Source organism: Micromys minutus, assembly GCF_963924665.1.
Source record: "Micromys minutus genome assembly, chromosome: 5".
Taxonomy (NCBI): Eukaryota; Metazoa; Chordata; class Mammalia; order Rodentia; family Muridae; genus Micromys; species Micromys minutus.
Window position 1 is genome coordinate 54,468,297 of NC_137974.1, and position 24,227 is coordinate 54,492,523.

Consider the following 24,227-nt stretch of genomic DNA (forward strand, 5'->3'; position numbering starts at 1 on the left):
CCTGGTGGTCCTGACTTGTGTAAGGAAACAGGCTGAGCACGCCATGCCAAGTAAGCCTTTCTGTGGCTCTGCATCAGTTCTCCCCTCCAGGTCCCTAACCTGAGTTTCCACCCTGACTTCTCAGTGATGGAGTGTGAGTTGTAAGCTGAAATTAAGTCCTTCCTCCCAAGTTGCTTTTGGTCATGATGCTTTATTGCTAGAAACCCTAACTAAGACAGAAGCTGATACCAAGTCCAGGTATTGCTTTGACAGTCCTAACCATGTTAAACCATATTGTGGGCAGGATTTTGGAAGGACTTTGGAACTCTGGGCTGTAAAAGCCACTGAGTTCTCAGAGCTGTTCTGGAAACATGGAAGAGAATGCTGAGAGCAATGCAGAGACTAGAGGCCTAGCTTGTGATGCTTCAGAGGGAGACAGACACTCTAACAGGGCCATGTATGTGATAATTTGAAGTAAGAATTCGTGGTTCTGGTCCACTTGAGCTAAAGAATCATTATAATTAAGAAGAGACCACAATTACTAAAATGAACCCTTTGGCTTTTCTGGTTCGATTGATACTTGTCAGATGGGGCTAAAGAATCAACTATGATTAAGATGAGACCAGAATTACTAAAGCAAAGTCTCTGGGAAATGATTCTTCAGGGTCAGCAAAAAAAAAGATGCTGTGGTCCAGAGCAGGCCAAAACTGTATCTTACGCTAGAAGCTGAGCCACACAATTGTAGAAAAAGACTCCCAGGCAATATTGGGTTTGAAGGCAAAGGGTCATGGAGAGCAGCTGAGGTTTGGCTTGGTGACTGTGCAGCCTCTGTTGCAGTTAGAAGCCCCAGGACGAAAGGAGTAGTGGAGAGAAGTTGGGTTTGGCACCTTGTCTAGAGAAAGTCTATAAAGAGAGCCTCAGGGCAGTGAGTGGTGAGCACAGGCGCAACCCAGTGGCAGGGGACCCAGCATTGGGCATAGCATTTCAATTGCTTCTTTGATTTTATAGAAGCCTGAGAAAATGCTTCCATGAGATCTGCCTGTAAGCAAACTTGTGGGCTTTTCCTTGTTACCCCTGGGGAGATTATCTTGGAGTCTATTAAGAAAACTAACTCAGCAAGACATACAAAGCAAGCCAGCAAGAAGCTTTGTTTGTTTTGGAGGCAGTCTCACTATGTAACCTTGGCTGGCCTCAAACTCCCCTGTGTAGATCAGATTGGCTTAGAACTCACAGAGATAACCTGCCTCTGCTTCCTGAGAGCAGGGATTAAAAGTGTGAGCCATGCCCCAGAGGGTAGCCATTGGGTTTGACCATAACTGCAGCAACCCTAAGTCAGCAGCGGCTGTTGCAATTGTGTGTCACCTTCACCATCCTCATTGTTTCCTGAGAATTCACCTTTTAACAAGTCCACTTTTATTTGCTCTCCATTAGTTTAAATCCTGGGTGGGTACAGCATCACATGATTCTGTGTCCAATGGCTTTTACAGGAAGGTTGCTTCAGAATTTGACATGAACCATGCCACTGTTTCTGTGGACTGGAGTTACTTTCACCATATCACTCTGGTTTGGCTTTGTTTGCCTCCAGGAGTTGCAGTATTGTTTTTTGCTTTGTACACATAAGCATGTCTCTTGCCCAAGTAGAACTCAGTTTCATTGTGGATATAAGCACCTTCAATTTTAAGAAGAGCCATGTGCTCTCTTTGGTTCCAGAGACCTCACTTGTAGCCAGCAAAAATAGCCTCACACCATAGCCTCTACTAGATTTTTTTTGGGGGGGGGGGGTGTTTTTGTTTGGTTTTTAGAAGTTCTGTTCCTGCTAAGATGCTAAGAGCACCTTTTGTTTTCAAAAGTCATCATTCTATCCCATGTCTCTTTAATCCTAGGCCACATTTCTTACAGACTATATGACAGTGGTCTTACTAGGGAGACAGCTTTGCCCAGCATGGGCCCTACAGCCCAGCAAGGGTCTAAATCTTGGCTGTATTACAGCCTTGCTAGATAGATGAGCTGGGCTAGTTTCCGAGCCTCCTGTTTATAGTGAGAGAAAAAGAGCAACCACTTGCATAATAGTTATGGGATGCCGTTATCTGTACCTGCTCTAGTACTAATGATGGTGGATTCTGGTTTTCAGAATCTAACTATGAAGGAGCAATTACAAGTTCAAGGCAAATTACAATAATAGCCAACACCTCTATACTTAATTGTTGTGATCTTCTAGACACTTTTTTCTTTTTCAACCTAGCACCCAGTTCATCAGTGCTTGACTTCTTTAGTCAGGCTAGAGCAAGTGTATTCCAGGGTATAACCTGCTCCACCCACTCTCCTGGCATCAAGTGGTGTTTGCAATGAGTATCCTCTGTGCCGCTCAGCTGCACACGGCAACAAGCTGTTCTGGGATAGCAAACAAATGCTTCCTGTAGAAGGTCAAGCCAAAGGCACGTGCTCCTAGACACTTCTTTTCACTCCCAGTGCTGTCTTTTTCACCATCGTCCCCCAGTGTCCTAGCCTCTTAACTATGTTGCTTTTGTGTCTTCATCTCCCATGCCTAGACTCAGTTCTACTGGTATTCAGCCTAAGAGTACACTATAACTCCTGTTCATCTCATTGGGGCTTTTTGAGGAAAGAAACCCACAAAAATATTATCCATATGACATAGCAGTATAAGGTATACTATTTCTTCATCTTCTGACCTTCTTTCCAAGGCATTTGCCAGCAGAGGCTCCTAAGAGATGCTTAAAAAGTAACATCCATTGTCCTGGAGTCGAAGGGACACACCCATTTGCTTCGTGTGTTGATAGGAAAAGAAAATGGAAAAAGGATAAAATATATCCAGACATGGTGTGTCTGGTCCAAACAATGCCTTTATGTGAAGTTAAAACAAAATACTTCCTATGTGCAGACATATCCCATTATAGGGGATCCACTCAATAAGCAGAATATAGCCTGGATTTCAGGGCACAATAATATGCTTTGGATCTAATGCAATACACATGCTCCATACACCCCAGAATGCTGCATACTTATAACTACACGCTGAGGACCTTGCCCTCCAGTGAGTAAGGGCTGGGGACTTGCTGAGCATGCCAGGCCGGCGCTGCCATTCATTCTGAAAACTCTTCAGCCCACAGCAGCACTGCTCCCAAAGCAATGGTTTTCAGAAGATCTCTGGAGGGAACTCAGTACAAGGACTGCTTTCTAAACACTGGTGTTTCCACACTAACAAGAATATTATCAAGCTAGTTTGCATAGTTAAAGGAGAAAAATAGAACATTTTATATACATACACACACACACACACACACACACACACATAGAGGTTTAATGCCACATCCAGGATTCAGAGATGTAATTATTTATTTTGGTATAGTTTTTAAGCTTAAACAAATCTATTTGACTTATGCTAACACACACACACAGACACATACACACACACACAGGTCTGAAGTTTTAGTCAGTCAATACACATTTGCGGACATAGCTCCTTTCTAGTCTAGTTCACTCTCCCCATTCCCGAGTATCTCTATCTTACACGTATATGCCTCACCACTTAGAAAAGTAGGATTAGGCCAGACGTCCTGGCCCAGAGTCGCAGTGGTTTCCTGCTTCAACAGTGCTTGAATGGAACCCAGTGCTCGACCCCTCTGACCCCCGCCGGTCCTTTGCAACTTCCTCACTGCTCCAGCGCTGCCACTGCTCCTCGCCCCACCGCCACCGAGACCACCACATCTCTCCAGTGTTCCAGAACTACCACCAGGACACGGAGTTGTACGCCTCCTGCGTCTGTCTGTCTGTCTACCTATTTTGACCGGGATGATGTAGTTCTGAAGAACTTTGCCAAATTCTTTCTCCCCAGTCTCATGAGGAGAGGGAACAGGCTGAGAAACTGATGAAGCTGCAGAACCAACGAACGAAGTAGCCGAATCTTGCTGCAGGATATAAGGAAACCGGACCGTGATGACTGCAATGGAGTGTGTGCACTGCATTTGGAAATGAGTGTGAATCTGTCACTACTGTAACTTCACAAACTGGCTACTGGCACGAGTGATCCCCACTTATGTGACGTCATTGAGACACATTCCCTGACCAGGTGAAATCCATTCAAGACTGTGTGACCACGTGACCTAATTATGCAAGATGGGAGCCCCTGGATCTGATATGGCAGAATATCTCTCTGACAAGCACACCCTAGGACACAGTGACGACTTCCCCAAAGCCAAGTGACTTTACTGGTCACTGAGGCATGCATGTCAGGCTACCTTTATCTTTTCTATAAGTCGCACAAAAACATCTGCTTAAGTTCTTTAATTTGTACCATTTCTTTAAATAAAGAATTTTGGTAATGCCCGAGAGAGAGAGGAGAGAGAGAGAGAGAGAGAGAGAGAGAGAGAGAGAGAGAGAGAGAGAGAGAGAGAGAGAGAAGCAAAAGAAAAGTAGGATTAATCTTCTAGATGAGTTGATAAGGAAATTAGAAGTGAGTTATAATGCCTTCTTCAAAAACTGCCAGATACCAACCTGAAAGATAAAATTATACTTTGAAGAAATGTAATTATTAACAAGTAAGACAGTAAAATAAAGTATCTGTATAATTCAGAAGGTGGGAAAGATCATCAAAGGGAACACAAGGAAAGTACAGATTACCCATTCAGAAACCAGACTGTATCACTGAAAGCAAAACACAGTTCTGTTAAAAGCACGGAAGCAGGCTGGAGAGTGGCTCTGTGGTCAAGAGGATGTACTGCTCTTACATAGGACCCTTGTCTGGTTCCCAGTACACATGGGGCAAGTCACAACTGCCTATAACTCTAGCACCAGGGAATCCAGTATCTCCATCTTTTTGGGACACCTTTATTCATGTGCACTACCAAGACAGGCAGAGGTGCGCATGTGTGTGCACACACACAATTAAAAAATAATAAAAATAAATCTTTTAAAACAGTGAAGTAATGCTATGTTCAATAAATCTGATCATGTGTGAGTAAAAGAAAATACTAGAAAATACAAAATAAGAATTGTAGAACTAAAGATACAGAAGGTGGGTTAGTGAATTATAACAGATAACTTTGTAAGTTGAAACTTTGGACCAAGTTTTCTTCTGATGACAAAGAAGTACCACAGATCTAGTGATTTAGAATTCCTGTGTACTATCTGGAGATAATAAAGGTCAGAAGTCTGGTATGGGTCTCAGTGGGAGAAATCCCTGAGGTCAGGAGCTCCAGGGGAGTCTTTCTCCTTGTGTATCTGCAATAGTAGCAAGATTCAATCAACTCCTATGACTAAAGGATAAAAGACCCCATTCCCTTGCCTGCTGTCAACCAGTGACTGTTCCCAGCTTCTGAAAGGTGCCTTATCTCTGATCCTACTCTAGCTGTTCAGCATACAAAGTGCCAGGTCAAGGCCCACTTAACTTCCTGCTTCTTATTTTCTTCAGATATACCCAAGAAACTGTGAAGTCTCTGAGTTGCTTCTCTCCCTTCCTCATTAGAATTCCCAGCAATGACAACCCAAATTATTCTATCACGAAACCCTAACCTTAATCAGACCTGAAAAATCTCTTGCCATGTTTGTTGCTGGAAGTAAAGGAAATAGACATTATTCTGATTGCCATATGCATGGCTTGTTTTCTTGTGTAGGGAAGAATATAACCCTCAGGCAGAAATACAAAGTCTTAATAGAGGAGCAAAGAGAAAAATCAAAGTCCTGGTAATAGTGCCTTTAAAGAGCCACTCCCCCACCTGGACACACCTCTGATCCCAGCACTCAGGAGTCAGAAACAGGCAGCCAGCCTGGTCTACAGAGTGAGTTCTAAAACAGCCAAGGCTACATGGAGAAATCCTGTCTGGAAAAAGCAACAATAATAAAAGACAAAAAGCTACTCCCACAAAGGTCTCAAGAGGTAGGTGATCCAAACTTTGATGATACAGATAAATTCTATTATGTAAATTTACCAAAGGTAGACCCTTTCCTTTTTTAAATTTTCTTTTGTAATAGGCTCTTAATAAAATGCTTTGAGCTCTTAAATTTATTTATCCTCTGTTTGATGGGCTTCTTTTTGAACCCCTGCTGTGATAGTCATGGTGCACCCCAACACCCACAGAACCCTGACAGAGACTGGATACTGACTCAGTATATTTAAGAAAAGAAAATTGTGTCTTATTTATAGACCACTAAAGTAACCAAACAAAGGCTTTAGTGACTGGAAGCTTCTACACAGGTTCACAGCATCATTCTGCCTAACAGCCAAGGAAAAATAGAAGCTGTTAATGAGCTGCAAAATGGAGGTGGACTTTAGAATTACTTGACTAAAGTCACCAATGGAACAGATATGAAGATAAGTAGATTCAGGAGATAGACTGGTATGGAATCTGATTTCCAGAGTCATCACTTTATATTGTATCTAGTAAAAATTATTGGGCATGCAGAACATAAAGTAGGAAAATAGAACTCATAACTGTGTAAAAGCAGTCAATGGACTGTCTAGAAGGAAACGTCCACATTAGACTTGCTAGAAAAAGACTTCGCTACTATAAAGATGTCTGTCCATCCACTCTAAAAACAAATGAATCAAAACAGTGTCTCACCAAAGAGAGAACATCATACACAGAATATTTGTGAGGAATCAGATGTTTAGGAGTTGAAATATACAACAACTAGAATGAGATTTTAACTTCTGAAGTTCACCATTAGATTTGTGCTGACAGAATAGAGACTCGGAAGCTGAATTTCTATCAATTCAAAGTATCCACTTGGAGGATGAGAAGATGAAGTAAAGATAAGTTAATGGAAGTCAGAACCATGCAGGGCACCATTAATGATAACCATGTAAACAGTAAGAACCCAGAAAAAAGAGACAGAATGAAAGGCTGGGAAATTACAGAAATGTTCGATATGGAAAGGGTCCAGCAATATAAAGGCATATTCTTCAACTTCTAAAGAATGTAAACAATTTGAAAAATAATTCTCCTAAGAAGACATGTCTTAAAGAGTTACTCTTGTCAGAATAAGATACTGCTTCTTACCTAATGAGAAATTTAATGAAAAGGCAACTGCTAAGTACTGGTAAGGATGTAGAGACATTGGAAGTTTGCTACAATGCTAATAGAAATATAAAACAGTGTACTGGTTGTCGTTTTAGGATAGATTTTGTGAGGAATGTGTGGTGATTTAAGTACCAACACTTACTGTGCCAAGGTTAACTGGTATTACCAGTGAAAAATGAATCTTACTGTGTACAGCCTGAAAGGGTCACAGCAAGACTGGGGCTACTACATGTTTATTGAACACAATCAGACTTTTTATACCCTTAATAGAAACAGAATAAAGTGGTGGCTGCCAGGATTATTATGATGGTAGTTTTCAGGATACAATAACAAATGCAATCTATGAAGGGCACCTAATAGTAATGTCTCAGACTAATTGTCCTTTCAAATTTTTAGATGCTTCATTTACTTGTAGGGAATATAGACAATCATAATGTGGCGTGAAGGTCTCACTGCCTGAGGGAGTGCCCTCATTGCTCAGGAACTGAAAGGCATACAGTGTCCTAGGAGCCATGAACTCTAACCTGAAAAGCCTCTAGAGACAAGCTAAACCAGGCCAACTTCTTGATTCCCTGTGTGGTGGCACATGGTTGGAATTCTAACATTTTGGATCATAGGCTTGAGGCTAGACTTGGCTACATAGTGAATATAAGGACAGTTTGGGACAAATAGAAGAACCCGGGCTCAGAGGAAGAGGGAAGATAAGGGAAAGGAAGGAAGGAGCCCACCACAGAGTGTGACTTCTTGGTAACTCCCTGGAAGAACTGGAAACATCTACACATGTTCACAGCATCATTCTGCCTAACAGCCAAGAAATGAATGTAAACTGTTAATGAGCTGGTTAATGTTAGCTCAAATGTGGTCCGAAATATTATTTTGCAGTTTAAAGAATGACATACCAATAAATGCTTCAGCATAAACCAGCCTTGAAAACACAATGGTCACAAAAGGCCACATATTTTTTTAATCTCCAAGGATGGTGGTGGGATTAGGGAAAACTGCTAATAATATAAGATTTCAGTTTGGGGTTATGTAATTGCTTTTAAATTGTTGATGAAATTTAAAAAACATTGAATTGCATACTAAAATGCATGTTATGATATATATGAATATATGTCATAACATAAATAAAACTTATTTTTAGAAGGTAACTTTCATATTTAGTCTGATATAGTAAAAATGTTTCTACATGTTGTTGGTTTTGATTTTTAAAATAAAATTATTAGATGGTGCTCTGCATCTTTTTCCATGTGAACATATCCTAGTTTATGGTTTTTAAGCATAAACAAATAACCCAGTGAAGTTAAGACCTAAAGTCCTGGAAGTGGCTAGGAGACATAGAAGCAAAGGGGAGGGAAGGCCAGGGTGAGGTAGGGCAGAACATTCCTGATTTAGGCCTAAAGTCAGTACAAGATGCACCAGGGGCTAAGAGAGCCTGTTTTCCCTGCCCTTTTCTGTTGCCATAAATATTTAAAAAATAACAAACATTTATCTCTCTGTCGGCCCTGAGGTCTCACTCCTCAGGCCTGATTTTAGTTTGGAGCCTCGTGCCTCTGGTGCCCGGTCTGAGTCGCCAACACCCAACTTGTCCGTGCAACTCCCTTCCCTGGCGGTTTTCTACCGCCTACTCTCTGCCTCTGTCCTGGGGTGTTTCTCTACCCCAAAATCCCAAAAACACAACTCTACAGCCCAATAGCTTTTCTTACAGGTTTATATATTCAACTCTCAATCTACACAGCAAGATTGCATCAAGTAGACAAAGATACAAACTTCCCTTCTATATGAGATATTAGACCTATAAAATCCTTAAGGTTCATAGCTTTTTAACACCAATAAATCCCACCTGGGTCCAGCTGGTCCTTGGGAAGCTCCATGTTACCACCACCTCTCACCCCATCCTCTGACCTCTTCAGACCTCTCAGCCCTCTCTACTTTCCCCAGCCCCACCCAGTCACTGCTTTCCTTTATTTTACTAATTAAAAAGGGCAGGTTTCCCCGGCGGCACTTGACCCGGAAGTGGAATTAACATTAAAATACAAACAGCTTCAGGACAATCTACACTTTTTCTAGCTCACTGGACCTCACACTACACTTGAAATTGCAGTTGAATTGCTCTTTGTGGACTCAGTGGTTGAGGTGGAATTAGAAACAAAAAAGGCTTCTGGGGAATACCACCATGTAAAGGACAGGATTGGGCAGAAGGGGTGATGTCAAAGCAGAACACAGACCAACAAAAGTTTCCTGTAAGAGGACCTCTGGGTGAAATGGGGAGTTCCTATTGTCAGGCACCATATGGGAACCACCTCAGGAAGAGTGTATGTTTCGTTTAAACACTGAGCAGGTCATAAATAATCTGGGGAGAGGGAGCATCGTTACTCCTCTTGGCTTGCCATTCACCCCTTGCCTCCAGGGGATGCCCACCGTATATCCCTGGTATCTGATACAGAGGAGGCTGCAGAGGAAAACAGCTGTTCTAAGATCAGGGACAGAGTAACTACTAGTCCGACTATAACTCAGTAGAACCTTTTGTACCTGGTCATCCAGGAGAGAAGATTGCCATATGGGGCATCTATTAATTATGTGCTTAGGATGAGCATTCCTGATGCCATTGCTCTAGTCAGAGCACAGACTACTGAAAGGCACTATGAAACGGCATGTTAGCCCACTTCAAGAGTCTGCAATAGCATTGGGGTTGCCCTATAGCTTTCCCACAGTTAAGGAAAAGAAAGAAATACAGTATTGAACCATATTCATATATGTTATACAGACTTCTGCTTCCTCAGTTAAGGAGTCATCCAACTGCTGAAAGAAAATTTAGCTACCCTTCATGCATGGACTATGTAGGATATATTACATACAGAAAACTATACTGGTGCTTCATTGTTTTAAAAATGGCATCTTTATGTTAACATTGTGAGAAAGTGTCTTCATAGCTAATCATGATTTATTAAAGCAAGTTGTAGTCAGTGGCTTAGTGATGGTCTGGTGTTTAATTATTGCTACTTAATTTTCTTTCAGGACAAAGTTCGAAAACCATCAGTTCATCTCCAAGTATCGAGAGTTTGCCTGGGGGAAGAGAATCCACTGGCTCCCCACCTTCATCCGCTACGAAAAGGGATTCCTTCTTCAGCAACATTGCCCGTTCCCGCTCACATAGCAAAACTATGGGCAGAAAAGAATCCGTAAGTGTCTAAGGACAGATTGTTTTCACTCTCGATTTTCCCTAGGAGCATACCTCTTACACACAGTTTTGTAACGCTAACAAAGCTAGTGCAGTCTAGAACTCACTGTTTTATCAAACAAAAAAAATTTTTTTATCATTGAGCAATATTTTAAGACTGCCATCTTTGTCACCTGGGGAAAGCAGAAACATCCATTCAGAATAATTTATCTTTTACTAAAGTTGCCATATTTCAAGACATAGCCCAGCACTGGCCATTACAGGCTCTGTGCAGGAGGCTGACCTGAGCTAGAGTTCAAACAGGGGCTCACTACTGAATAGCACCTACAAAGACAAGGAAGCCCTATGCCAGGACAGGAAGGCTCCTTCTGCCCGCAGGCATCTGTAGTAGGTGTACGGTTCCGGAACTGTAATAAACTACATGTTGTTGATGAGAGGCCATGACACTTGAAAAATAATACAAGATGCTCTCTGCATTTTAAAGTAGTACCTGAAAAACACAACAGTTTCCCTTTTGATGTAAAAACTACGTGAACCACATTTCTATGGTGAGAGTTTTTGTTGTTTGGTTGGTTTTAAAGATGTATTCATTTTTATTTTGTGTGTTTGAGTTTTTGCTTGCATTGCATGTATGATCACCGTGTGTATGCCTGTTGCCCGCAGAGGCCTGTCAGGTACCTTGGAGCTAGACTCACAACTAATATTAAGCCACTAGGTAGGCACTAGGAACAGAAGCTGGGTCCTCTACAAGAGCAAGAACCAGTGCCCTTAACCACTGAGCCACCACTCAGCCCCTCTATTGTGCATTTTCAGTAATCCTTGAAATTATATAAAGTGTATGGACTACTTTAATAATCTAATCTTAATCTGAAATTTTTATCCTTTATTTTTGAGATTACAATTGTTTCTTTCCCCTAGTTCATTTCCTCCTCCAAACCATCCTAGGTCTTGCTCTCTGTCAAGTTCATGGCCTGTTTTGTTCATTAGTAGTTGCTGGCTTAGGGTTTACTGCTGGGAAGAGACACCATGACCACAGAAATGCTTACAAAGGAGAACATTTAATTGGGGCTGGCTCACAGGTTCAGAGGGTCAGTCCATTATTGTCCTGGTGGGAAGCATGGCACAGAGGGCTAGATTTCTTTTCTCTGCCTAAGAGAAAACTGGAACTTTAAATCTCTGAAAAGCGTGAAGTAAAATGTCTAGACTGAGAGACATCAGACACAATCCATGTAGGGCTCTGCTGTGGACAGGGGATGAAAATTGTGTTCGCATACTAAATGGAGGAGCTCCCACTTCATCTTCCTCTACTTGCTGTCCAGTGTGTCAACACAGACACACACGTGTGCGCACACACGACCACCACCTCCACCTCTACCACCACCTTCTTTACCTCCTCCACCTCCTCCACATCCACATCCACCACCTCCACTTCCACCACCTCCACCTCCACCTTCACCACCTCCACCTCCACCACCTCCACCTCCACCTTCACCACCTCCACCTCCACCTCCACCACCTCCACCACCTCCACCACCACCTCCTCCACCTCCACCACCTCCACCACCTCCACCTCCACCTTCACCACCTCCACCTCCACCTCCACCTCCACCACCTTCACCTCCACCACCTCCACCTCCACCACCTCCACCTCCACCTCCACCACCTTCACCTCCTCCATCTCCACCTCCACCACCTCCACCTCCACCTCCACCACCTCCACCTCCACCACCTCCACCTCCACCACCTCCACCTCCACCACCTCCACCTCCACCACCACCTCCACCACAAACATTATGCCTTTAGGAATTCTCCAAAGAAGTAACCAGATGCTGTGACTGTAGGCCCAGCCATCAATAGGTACTATCCAGACACGGTACTCCCCATTAGCTCTACTATAGTCTACAACAGCCTAGAATAATGCAGTGTGGTATTGAAAGACAAAATAGAAAAGGACAGCTAAAAGAAAATAAGAAAATAAAACTGTTCATAGCAAGACAACGTCAGAAAACATGTGTATATACATCCATCAGTATCCTTGAGGAATTGAATCAAGGACCTGCTCCTGGTACTGAAGTCTGTAAATAACCAAACCCCTAGATAGAATCGTATATATACGATTGGATATAAATCTACTTCCACGAACTGGGAAGGTGCCTTGATAGGTAATGTGCTTATCCTGAAACCATGAGAACATGAGTCCCATCCCCAGAATCAACCGAGATGCCCTTGAAGGCCAGACAAGCCAGCAAGAAACCTCACCTCAAAAAACATAGAGGGAGCACATGACACCCTGGGTTGTCCTATGGCGATACATGTATACATTTAAGGGTTTGATTCTACTAATTTAAATATGAATTATGAGACTAAATATCCTACAAACATAAGAAAAAGCACTCTTTACATTTATATTCATAATTTTAAAACTTCACAAGAGAGAACACAAGAAATCTTAGGGACTTAAAGTGCTGAGTGAAAAGAAAAATATCTGACCAAAGGTCAAGAACCAGAAAGTCACAGATTTATCTATAGCAATACCAAAAGCCACATAGTAGACCATTACCTTGAGTGTTCTGGAATGAATTAGCATCTCATCCAGCTAAACTACTATTATGGTTTACATCTGAAATGTCCCTTAATGGGGCAGATCTTGAAGGCTCAAGGAGAGATTATTTGATCAGGAGGGTGCTAACCTCATCAGTGAATCAATCCTTATGTGTTGATAGCTGAATGTATTATTAGGAAATGGGATTTGGTTTGTAGGAAATAAATCAATGGACATACAGCTTCCATGGATGTATCTAGTCTCTAGTCCCTGTTTCTCTTACTTTCTGTGTTTCCAACTACCAGGGTGTATATAAACTTTATTAAGTAAGCCTGTTAGCTGTTAATCTAGTCTAACTTATGCTGTAACTATTGAAAAACTAGCATGTGAATGGTGTGTGAATGTTCCTTTTTAGAGAAAAAGAAACAAATTGGCAGTGGCCAGGAGAGCTAACTCTCATTCCTTCATCTGGGAAATCAGTATGAAATACCCTTTAGAAGAAAATGAAGAATTAAGCAACCTAAGCTAGAGATAAAAGAGGGAACATTAAAACTTGTTGCTTGTGAGATGCAAAAAGTAGAAAATAGGGCTATGAGAACTGCTTTTCATAACAAGCCTGTAGCACCACTTTATTTCTCGAGGTCTACATATGTAGAATATGCTACCATAATGAATCAGAACATGTATGTATTTGAAGAGCTAGAATATAAAAATGATAAATGAAAAAAAGCATATAAAGCATGCTGTGGTAGCAACCAAAGCCCCAGCAGGCTTTCTTTCTCCTCCTGTGGCAAGAGTTAGTTTCTGTGTTTACCCTGCTGTGCTGCTCTAGTCACGGTTAAGATAAAAGTCCAGCATGAAGAACTGTGACTGATTGACTGGGAGGGAGGCGGGCAGGGGATACTGGGCAGCCAGTAACTGGCTGGACTGTGGCTTTCCAGAATGGCTCATCCCACCCTTCACCTTAAATTTAAAATTTATTTAAATTTAAAAGAAAATTAGTTTTAGTCAGCTTTTAGGGCTCCATTTCCAGCTTTGCGTTAGGTGGTGACTTAGAGGAGAAGTGACAGAGGGGCTGTCCTAAAGCCCCAGCACTTTCCTGCTCAGTGCAGTTTATAGACACAAAGAAATACAAATTAATTTAGAGGCCACAGCTGGGTTTTAGCTTTTTAGAAGACTTACTTACGAATTTTAATCTAGTTTCAGATTAATTCATATATCTGTGGCATGACATTAAATTAGTTGTTCGACCTTTGCTCATAATCTCTCTGCCAGTGAGTCAGCTAAGGTCTGAGAGAGTAGACTTAGATGCTGTGCATGGCTGCATCTCTGTCTTTGGATTCACCTCATTCCTGTAATTCCACTACAGAGACAAGGGGTGGCAGAAGTAGCATTATCACAGCTGTTTGCAAGTGCAGAGGAGGATTTTAGATCTGCTTTTTAACTTCTTAATGCCTCAATAAATTTATTTAATCACAACACACAGACAGACACACACACACAATCATAGGAAATTGGTTGCTGTACCTTAACTGTTGCATGAGCAGGATCTACCCTTAGGGAAGAGTGAGATGATCATCCCCTCTTGCTTGGCCTTTCTCCTCTATCATCTGTCTTCATCCCCATCAACTCTGCAGGATACAAAGATGTCAGATTGTACACACAACGAACCTTGCCTGGAGGCACACAGACACTAGTTTGAGGAGAGCTCAAGTCAAACAGTTGGATACATTTACAATGTCTGGCCAGCAATTGCTGTAGGTTTGAAACATGCTAGATTAAATATGTCAGTTGCTTCCTTCCAGTGGCCTTTCTGGAAACTTAATATATATGTGTCCTTTCAAAGCTATACTGCACTGTAGTATTTGTTCCCTAAAATACACATGTGCCAGATATAGGAGATGATATCTCTCAATTACTCTGTGCAGATGAAAGACAGCCAAGGCCAAACGTCATATTGTAGAGATTGTAATACTGTCTCCCTATTTCCATTAGTATCTAACTGTGATTTTAAAAACAAAACAAAATCCCTGTCTTTAGCATCTTATTGTTTACGTTTAACTTTTTCAGAAAGTTACATTAATCTACAGGGATTACTCCTAGAAAGAATGAAAATGTTGATCTCATCAGAGGATCTCCAGGTCTAATAACAGTAGGGCAGGTTTGGAAGGACCCTCATAGCTGCTTCTCCTAACTAAGCTCAGTTCCTATACACAGAGACTTGCTCTAGAGTTTGAAAGTGCCTGCTAAGATGAACTCTCCTCTCCTCTTAGCTTCCTGCCTCACAGTGCCCTGGTCAGAAATTTATACAGTCAGAAGTGTCACAGAAGCATGGCAGAAAGAGCAAGTGGCAGCCCATGCTCTGCTCGATGGGACACAAACCGAACATAGCCTGGGAGCTACACTGGCCTGAAGGGCGAACCTTCTACTCTGAACAAAGGAAACATTCCACACACCTTATGCTAAAAGGGATGGCATTTCTTAATTAAAATCATGATTTAAATTAATGAAGGTGTTAAATTAATGAAGAGGGAACAATAGTTTGGGGGGATGATTGAAAACATTTTTGTATTTTGGTGGTGGTGATTTTAGAAAAGAATAAGACCAGAAAAACATTTAATTATAGTATAAACATGAAGTTGTCTAAGATCAGGGGAACAAAAACATAATCCAGTAGACATAATGATAATGTTAAGCATAATGATGTATAGAGTTCTCATTCTTGTTTTATTGAGCCTACTTACAAGTATGTCTGTCATTACAGAATACCTCATTAAATCTGTTATAGTTGTAACTCATTAGGCTGGTGGGTTGGCTCACATAAACAACTCTCAGCGTGGAATGTTTCTAAAATACAATTGGTTGTGGACACTTTTTGAATATCTATAAAAGCAAAAATAACTATTAGACCTCTCTAGGCCCTGGTGTTACAGTTTAGCTAGAGGTTTAAATTTCTTGAATATATGAATTACCCACAGGTAATAGGGTTAAATTCCACAGACATCTTTTTTTTAAATATACTGCCTGTTTCCCATGGAAATTTTTATTAACTCTTGTTCTGTGCTTACGTAGAGTTCTGTCTGTGACCTCATTGTCTTTCTCCTTTCCCTTTCCATCCCTACTCCCAGGACTAGACTCTGATTCTTGCCTTTTACATTGTCTACCTACCTTTTCACCTTTAATGTTTTTCCTAGTCTACTGTTTAAATTCTGATATTTCTTAGTTCTCCTTTTTGAATGAACTCATACTAATGGCCTGCTCTCGTTAAATAAGCCACATTCAACCTCACTTGTCCTCATACAGAACACGCCTTTGAGACAGCAACTGAGGTCACCCTGTGTTACCACTCTGACCCATTAATCTTCATTCCTTGTACTCTTAAGGGCCCCTCAAAGAGAACATAACAGATCATCTGAATCTCTTCACTAGCCTCAGGCAGACTCTACAGACAAGGGCAAAAGCAGCCATATCCTTTACTAAAATATCATAAAAAACAGTCTCTAGGCCACATAGTAAAATTCTTCTCTGAAACCTTTAGAGCCAACAGGTGCACACAGTTTAAATCACCCTCAGCACCACTGTCTTCTATACTTCTTCTAGGATAGCCCATTAAATGCCATGTAAAGCATTCCACTGCTTTCCAAAGTCCAAAAATCTACAGTCCTCTGAACAAAAGCACGGTCAAGCCCATCAAAGGAATACCTCAGTCCTTGGTACCAACTTCTGTCTTCGTTAGGGTTTTCATTGCTCTGAACAGACACCATGACCAAGGCAACTCTTACAAAGGACAGCATTTAATTGGGGCTGGCTTACAGGTTCAGAGGTTCAGTTCAGTCCATTAACCATCATGGCTGGATGTATGGCAGTATCCAGGCAGGCATGTGGTGGTGAAGGAGCTCAAAGTTCTGCATCTTGATCTGACTGCAGCCAGGAGAGACTCTCTAGCAGGCATCCAGGAGGAGGGGTCCCCACCACGCACACACTTTTATTTTTTAACAGTTCATTCATTACCCCCCCTCCTGGTCCTCCCTCTACAGTTCCTCATACCTTTTCTCATCCCCATGTCCCCAAGAGGATGTCCTCATCCCCACCCCTACCAGGTCTCCCCACTCCCTGAGACCTCAAGTCTCTGGAGGGTTAGGCACATCTTCTCTCACTGAGGCCAGACCAGGCAGTCCTCTGCTGTATATACGTTGGGGGACTTCGGACCAGCTAGTGTATGCTACCTGGTTAGTGGCTCAGTGTCTGAAAAATCTCAGGAGTCAGGGTTAGTTGAGATTTCTGGTCTTCCTATGGGGTCACCCTCCTTGGAAGGAAGGTCTCTTAAAGCCCAGCCCCACAGCTGACACAAAGCCACACCTCCTGATAGTACTACTTCCCATGGGCCAAGCATATTCTAACCAATACAGTGACATTCTCAGTCAAACCACCAAACCTCTCATATGCAGGACCCAGAGCTCCTTTGAAAAGAATCTTAGACAGACACACCAGATTTTCTCTCAAGAAAATGAGCACATCTACTTTTGCCTAGAATTAACACTTAAATTTCAAAACTAGTCTATTTAGCAAACATTTAAATATTGTACCCTGCATTTTATTGAAGATACTGTTTTTATTTTATGTAAGCTACATATGAGGGAAATTCTGACTCATTCCAGTATCTACAAAAGTTATTAGTTGTAAATGAGTCAGAAGGGATTCTTAATAATAGATGTACATTAACATTATCTGGCATCATTAAAGCAGCAAGGTCAACAGAATGGAATCAACACAGACAGAAGACCCTGACCATGGGTAATCATTCTTGGGTAATACAGTACCCAGTTAAAGTTTAGAACCACTGCTTTAGAAGCTCCCCAGTGTCTTCAGGGACCTATATGTTCTCTGTGCTATGCTTAAGATAGGTACTACCTGGGTTCAAAGCAAAATGACCACAGCATTTAAAGACACCATATCCAGAGAAGAATGACAGACTATGCCTTCCTGGGCATCCTCCTCATGCAGATACTGTTGCCTCATGCAGAATCTCATTTCATCTTCATACAGCCAATTATCTTTAATATAGTGAAACAAAACAATGACAACAAAAGCAGCTTTAGCCAAAGTCTTTCTCTCTGGGTCAGCCATTGTGTTGGGTGCCTGCTTCTCGTGCCAAGAAGAGCACAGATGTTCTTGCCCAGAAAGCAGCACCATGAAAAATCAAATGAAATCCCCTGGTACAGGCTGGGAGATTTAATCCATCGGTCTGATGGAATACAAATGTGGCAAATAGAAAAACGTCATTAATAATGTATCTATCATCTGGGCTCACTGGCTTGGTAGAAGAGGGAGCATATTGCAGTTACAAAAGATTATTAAGGTTGCCTGATTAGAAAACAACAACATGAAGGTCTAAAAGATGGAACCACAGCTGTAACAGATCTATTTAAACATTTATTATTATTATTTATTCAATCCTGCTCCCTGACTCCATCCCAATCATCCCCTCCAATAGTCCTTCCCCTGTCCCTTTTCTTATTCTTATCTGAGAAGATGCCTCACCGTCACCACCACACCCCAACACACACACAAACTGCAGATCAAATCTCTGTGGTGTTGGAACGCCCTCTTCCATTTAGTCAAGACAATGCAGCACAGCTAGAATCTTATATGGAGATAAGACAGCTTTTGGGATAACCCCTATTCTAGTCACTCAGGTCCCCCAAGATGACCAAGCTCCACATCTGTTACATGTGTGTGGGAGGCATAGGTTCAGCCTGGGTATACTCTTTGATTGAAGTTCAGTCTCTCAGGTCCAAGTTAGTTGACTCTGTCGGTCTTCCTGTGAAGTTCTTATTTTCTTTAGACTAGCAATTCTTCTCCCTACTCTTCAATAAGAGTCCCCAGACTCTATTTACAGTTTGGCTATGGTGTCTGCATCTGTCTGAGTCAGCTGCTGGGCAGAACCTCTCGGAGGACAGCCAGGCTACACTCCTGTCCACTCCATGGGGCATCAGTCTCAAGTTAGGTGTGTCCTCTCTCACTAAGGTGAGACCATGGCTCATCCTTTAAAGGTTAGGATCACAACCAAAAATAAACCAGTATTTTTAAATGGCAGAATTTTAAACTGTCAAATAACTTGTAGTTATTATGTTTTATCCTTTGAAGATTTTCTTTTGTTTTATTAGATAGTTTATGTCTTTACATTTCAAATGTGATTCCCTTTACTGGTTCTGCCCTCTCCCATCCACCCTCCTCCTACTTCTATGAGGATGATCCCCAACCAACCCACCCACTTCCAACTTAACAACGTGACATTCCCCTATACTGGGGAAATGAGCCTTTACAGCATCTTCTCCCATTGATGCCAGAAAATGCCATTCTCTGTTACATATGTGACTGAAGCCAAGGGTCACCCATCCCCATGTGTACTCTTTGTTTGGTGGTTTAGTCCCTGGGGCTCTGGAGGTCTGGTTGGTTGATCTTGCTGTCCTTCCTATGGGGTTGCACACCCCTTCAGCTCCTTTAGTCCAGGAGATCCAGGACACAATGAGAAGAACAAACCTAAGGAAAATAGGAATAGAAGAGAGAGAAGAATATCAACTAAGAGGCACAGTAAATATCTTCAACAAAATTGTAGAAAAAAACTTCCATACCCTTAAAAATGAGATGACCAAGAGCATAAAAGAAGCCTACAGAATTCCAAATAGAATGGACAAGAAAAATTCCTCCCGACACATAAGAGTCAAAACGCCAAGTGCCCAAAGCAAAGAAAGAATACTAAAAGCAGTAAGGGGAAAAGGTCATGTAACATATAAAGGCAGACCAATCAGAATCACACCCGACTTCTCAACAGAGACTATGAAAGCTAGAAGAACATGGACAGACATCATGCAGACCCTAAGAGAACACAAGTGTCAGCCCAAGCTTCTATACCCAGCAAAACTCTCAATCACCATAGATGGAGAGACCAAGATATATCTGTTAACATATGGACTCAATTCCCCAATAAAAAGATATAGGCTATCAGACTGGATACATAAACAGAATTCAGCATTTTGCTGCATACAGGAAACTCATCTCAGAGACAAAGACAGACATGATCTCAGAGTAAAAGACTGGGAAAAAACCTTCCAAGCAAACGGTTCCAAGAAGCAAGCTGCAGTGGCTATTCTAATATCGAATAAAGTAGATTTTCAACCAAAAGTTATCAAAAAAGACAATGAAGGACACTTTTTACTCATTACAGGGAAAATTTGTCAGGAGGAACACTCAATCCTTAACATATATGCTCCAAATACAAGAGCAGCCATATTCATAAAAGAAATTCTACTCAAGATCAAAAAAAAAAATAGCAAAAAACAATAATAGTGGGAGACCTCAACACCCCACTCTCATCAATGGACAGATCATGGAAACAAAAACTGAGCAAGGATACCATGAAACTAGCAGAGGTTATGAACCAATTGGAATTAATAGACATCTACAGAACATATCATCCTAAAACAAAAGAATACACCTTCTTCTCAGTACCTCACAGCACCTTCTCCAAAATTAACCACATAATCAGTCACAAAACAGGCCTCAGTAGATATAAGAAGACTGAAATACTCCCATGCATCCTCTCAGATCACCATGGACTAAGGCTGGTCTTTAATAACAACAAAGACAACAAAAAGCCCATATACACATGGAAACTAAACAATGCTCTATTAAATGATAACAGGGTCAAAGAAGAAATAAAGAAAGAAATTAAGGAGTTTCTAGAATTTAATGAAAAGGAAAACACAACATACCCAAACCTATGGGATGCAATGAAAGCAGTACTGAGAGGAAAACTCGTAGCCCTAACTGCTTCCAAAAAGAAAATGGAGAGAGCATATACTAGCAACTTGACAGCACAGTTGAAAGCTCTAGAACAAAAGGAAGCAGGTACACCCAAGAGGAGTAGACTGCAAGAAATAATCAAACTCAGCAGAAATTGACCAAGTGGAAGCAAAAAGAACCATTCAAAGAATCAACAAAACCAAGAGCTGGTTCTTTGAGAAAATTAATAAGATTGATAAACCCTTAGCCAGACTAACTACAGGCAAAGAGAGAGTATCCAAATTAATAAAATCAGAAAGGAAAATGGAGAAATAACAACTGAAACTGAAGAAATCCAAGAAATCATCAGATACTACTACAAAAGCCTATACTCAACAAAGCTGGAAAATCTGGAGGAAATGCATGAATTCCTAGACTGATACCAGATACTAAAGTTAAACCAGGACCAGGTAAACCATCTAAATAATCCCATAACACCTAAAGAAATAGAGGCAGTCATCAAAAGCCTCCCAACCTAATAAAGCCCAGGTCCAGATGGTTTCAGTTCAGAATTTTATCAGGCATTTATTGACAACCTAATACCAATACTCTGCAAACCATTCCACAAAATAGAATCAGATGGAACACTACCTAACTCATCTTTTGAGGCTACAATAACCCTCGTTCTTTAACCACACAAAGACCCTACAAGGAACAAGAACTTCAGACCAATCTCACTTATGAACATAGATGCAAAAATACTCAACAAAATCTTTGCAAACCGAATCCAAGAACACATCAAAAGGATCATTCACCATGATCAAGTAGGCTTCATCCCTGGGATGCAGGGATGGTTTAATATATGGAAATCCATCAGTGTAATCCACCATATAAACAAACTCAAAGAAAAAAAACACATGGTCATCTCACTAGATGCTGAAAAAGCATTTGACTAAATTCAGCACCCCTTCATGTTAAAAGTCTTGGAAAGAACAGAAATCCAAGGCCCATACCTAAACATAAAAAAAGCAATATACAGCAAACCAACAGCCAACATCAAACTTAAGGGTGGGAAACTTGAAGCAATCCCACTAAAACTGGGACTCGACAAGGCTGCCCACTCTCCCCCTACCTATTCAATATAATACTAGAAGTCATTGCTGGAGCAATTAGACAGCAAAAGGAAATCAATGGGATACAAATTGGAAAGGAAGAAGTAAAAACATAACTATTTGCAGATGGCATGATAGTATACTAAAGAGACCCCACAAATTCCACCAGAGAATTCCTACAGCTGATAAAAAAAAGTTCAGCAAAGAGGCTGGATATAAAATTAACTCAAACAACAAATCAGTAGCCTTCCTCTACTCAAAGGACAAACATGGAGAAAGAAATTAGGGGAAAAATACCCTTCACAATAGTCACAAACAATATGAAATACCTTGGTGTGACTCTAAGCAAGTGAAGGACCTGTATGACAAGAACTTCAAATCTCTAAAGAAGGAAATCGAGCAAGATCTCAGAAAATGGAAAGATCTCCCATGCTCATGGATTGGAAGGATCAACATTGTAAAAAGGGCCATCTTCCCAAAAGCAATCTACATATTCAATACAATCCCCATCAAAATTCCAACCCAATTATTCATAGAGTTGGAAAGAGCAATGTGCAATTTCATCAGGTACAACAAAAGACCTAGAATAGTGAAATCCATCCTCAAGAACAAGAAAACATCTGTGGGAATCACCATCCCTGACCTCAAGTATATTACAAGGCAGTTGTGCTAAAAACTGCATGGTAGTGGTACAGAGATAGGCACATGGATCAATGGAATAAAATAGAAGATCCAGAAATGAGCCCTCACATATATGGTCACTTGATTTTTGACAAAGGAGCTGTAAACATTCAATGGAAAAAGGACAACCTCTTCAACAAATGGTGTTGGTCCAACTGGCACTCAGCATGCAGAAGAATGAAAACAGACCCTTTCTTATCTCCTTGTACAAAGCTCAAGTGGAAGTGGATCAAAGATCTCCACATTAAACCAGGTACACTGAAACTATTAGAAGAGAAACTAGGGAAAACCTTAGAACACATAGCCACAGGAGAAAATTTCCTGAACACAACACCAATGGCTTGTGCTTTAAGGTCAAATATTGACAAAGGGGACTTAATGAGATTGCAAAATTTCTGTAAAGCTAAGGACACTGTCAAGAAAACAAAATGGCAGCCAACATATTGGGAAAAGATCTTTACCAACCCCACATCTGACAGAGGCCTAATATCCAAGGTATATAAAGAATTCAAGAAGCTAGACACCAGAGAATCAAACAACCCTATTAAAAAATGAGGTACAGAACTAAACAAAACGTTCTCAATTGAGGAATATTGAATGGCTGAGAAGCATCTAAGGAAATGCTTGACATCATTAGCCATCAGGGAAATGCAAATAAAACAACCCTGAGATTCCACCTCACACCAACCAGAATGGCTAAGATCAAAAATTCAAATGACAGCAGATGCTGGCGAGGATGTGGAGAAAACTATTGGTGGGGTTGTAAACTGGTATAACCACTCTGAAAATCAGTCTGGCAATTCCTCAGAAAATTGGACATAGTACTACCTGAAGACCCAGTTATTCCACTTCTGGGCATATACCCCAGAGAAGCTCCAACATACAACAAAGACACATGCACCACAATGTTTATAGCAGCCCTATTTATAATAGCCAGAAGCTGGAAAGAACCCAGATGTCCTTCAGTAGATGAGTGGATACAAAAATTGTGGTACATTTACACAGTGGACTACTTACTACTCAGCCATCAGAAACAATGACTTTATAAAATTCTTAAGAAAATGAATGCATCTAGAGAATATCATCCTGAGTGAGATAACCCAGTCACAAAAGAACAGACATAATATGCAGTCACTGATAATCAGATACTAACCTCAGAAAGCTCTGAACATCCTAGAAACAACTCACAGACTATATGAATTTCAAGAAAAACAAAGGCCAAAAAAAAAAAAAGAAAGAAAATGAAAAACCATTACGCTTAATTTTTACACACTAAGAAAACTTTGACTATTTCCAGGTTACATCTTGTTTTACATGTACTTTATGTTCATTGTAACTAGTAAGATTTTAATGCATACTATCAAACCTTTAAGAAATCAAATACTAACAAAAATGTATCCATAAACTTTCATGCAAAAATGCTTAAAAACTGTATACTTGTCTTTGTTTTTTTAATAAAGTTGTTCAATTAATTAAAAAAAGAATGTTTGACCTCTAGAATGTAAGCATTTTTAAGCATTACGTTAAAATTATCACTAATGATTAAAAAGAAAAACAATGTATCTGTTTTCCCCATGGTGATCAGTTTTATTGGGCCGGCTGTGTTGGAGATAGGCTCTAAAGCTTTGGTTCAATCAGGAATCTGCATGTTTGGATGCTGAAGGTTTTTGTCCCTAATTAGTTTTGATCTATCAAAGATGACAATGGCTAATAGCTGGTCACAGGGTGGACACTGATAGCTGTGAGGGTAATACAGAGAGAGGAATGGACACAATCACCATAACTCGGCATAGAAGGATGGGACGCAGAAGCAATAGGAGAAAACGCCTACTTGCCATTTAAAATCATGGGTGAGTAGCCACTGTCCAGTTCCCCGATTGGGCCTGGGGGTAAGAGTTTAGGAGTCCCCA

At 41.0% G+C, this 24,227-nt stretch overlaps 1 protein-coding gene across 2 annotated transcripts in view; it reads left to right on the forward strand.

Moving 5' to 3' along the window:
- Positions 1-24,227, forward strand: part of TBC1D5 (TBC1 domain family member 5) — a 446,523-nt gene that overhangs the window by 376,424 nt on the left and 45,872 nt on the right. For both annotated transcript variants that reach the window (XM_080917354.1, XM_080917355.1), the window contains one exon: positions 10,035-10,198. In XM_080917354.1, coding sequence (XP_080773480.1) covers positions 10,035-10,198 — 164 coding nt within the window. The remainder of the gene's footprint in view (positions 1-10,034; positions 10,199-24,227) is intronic.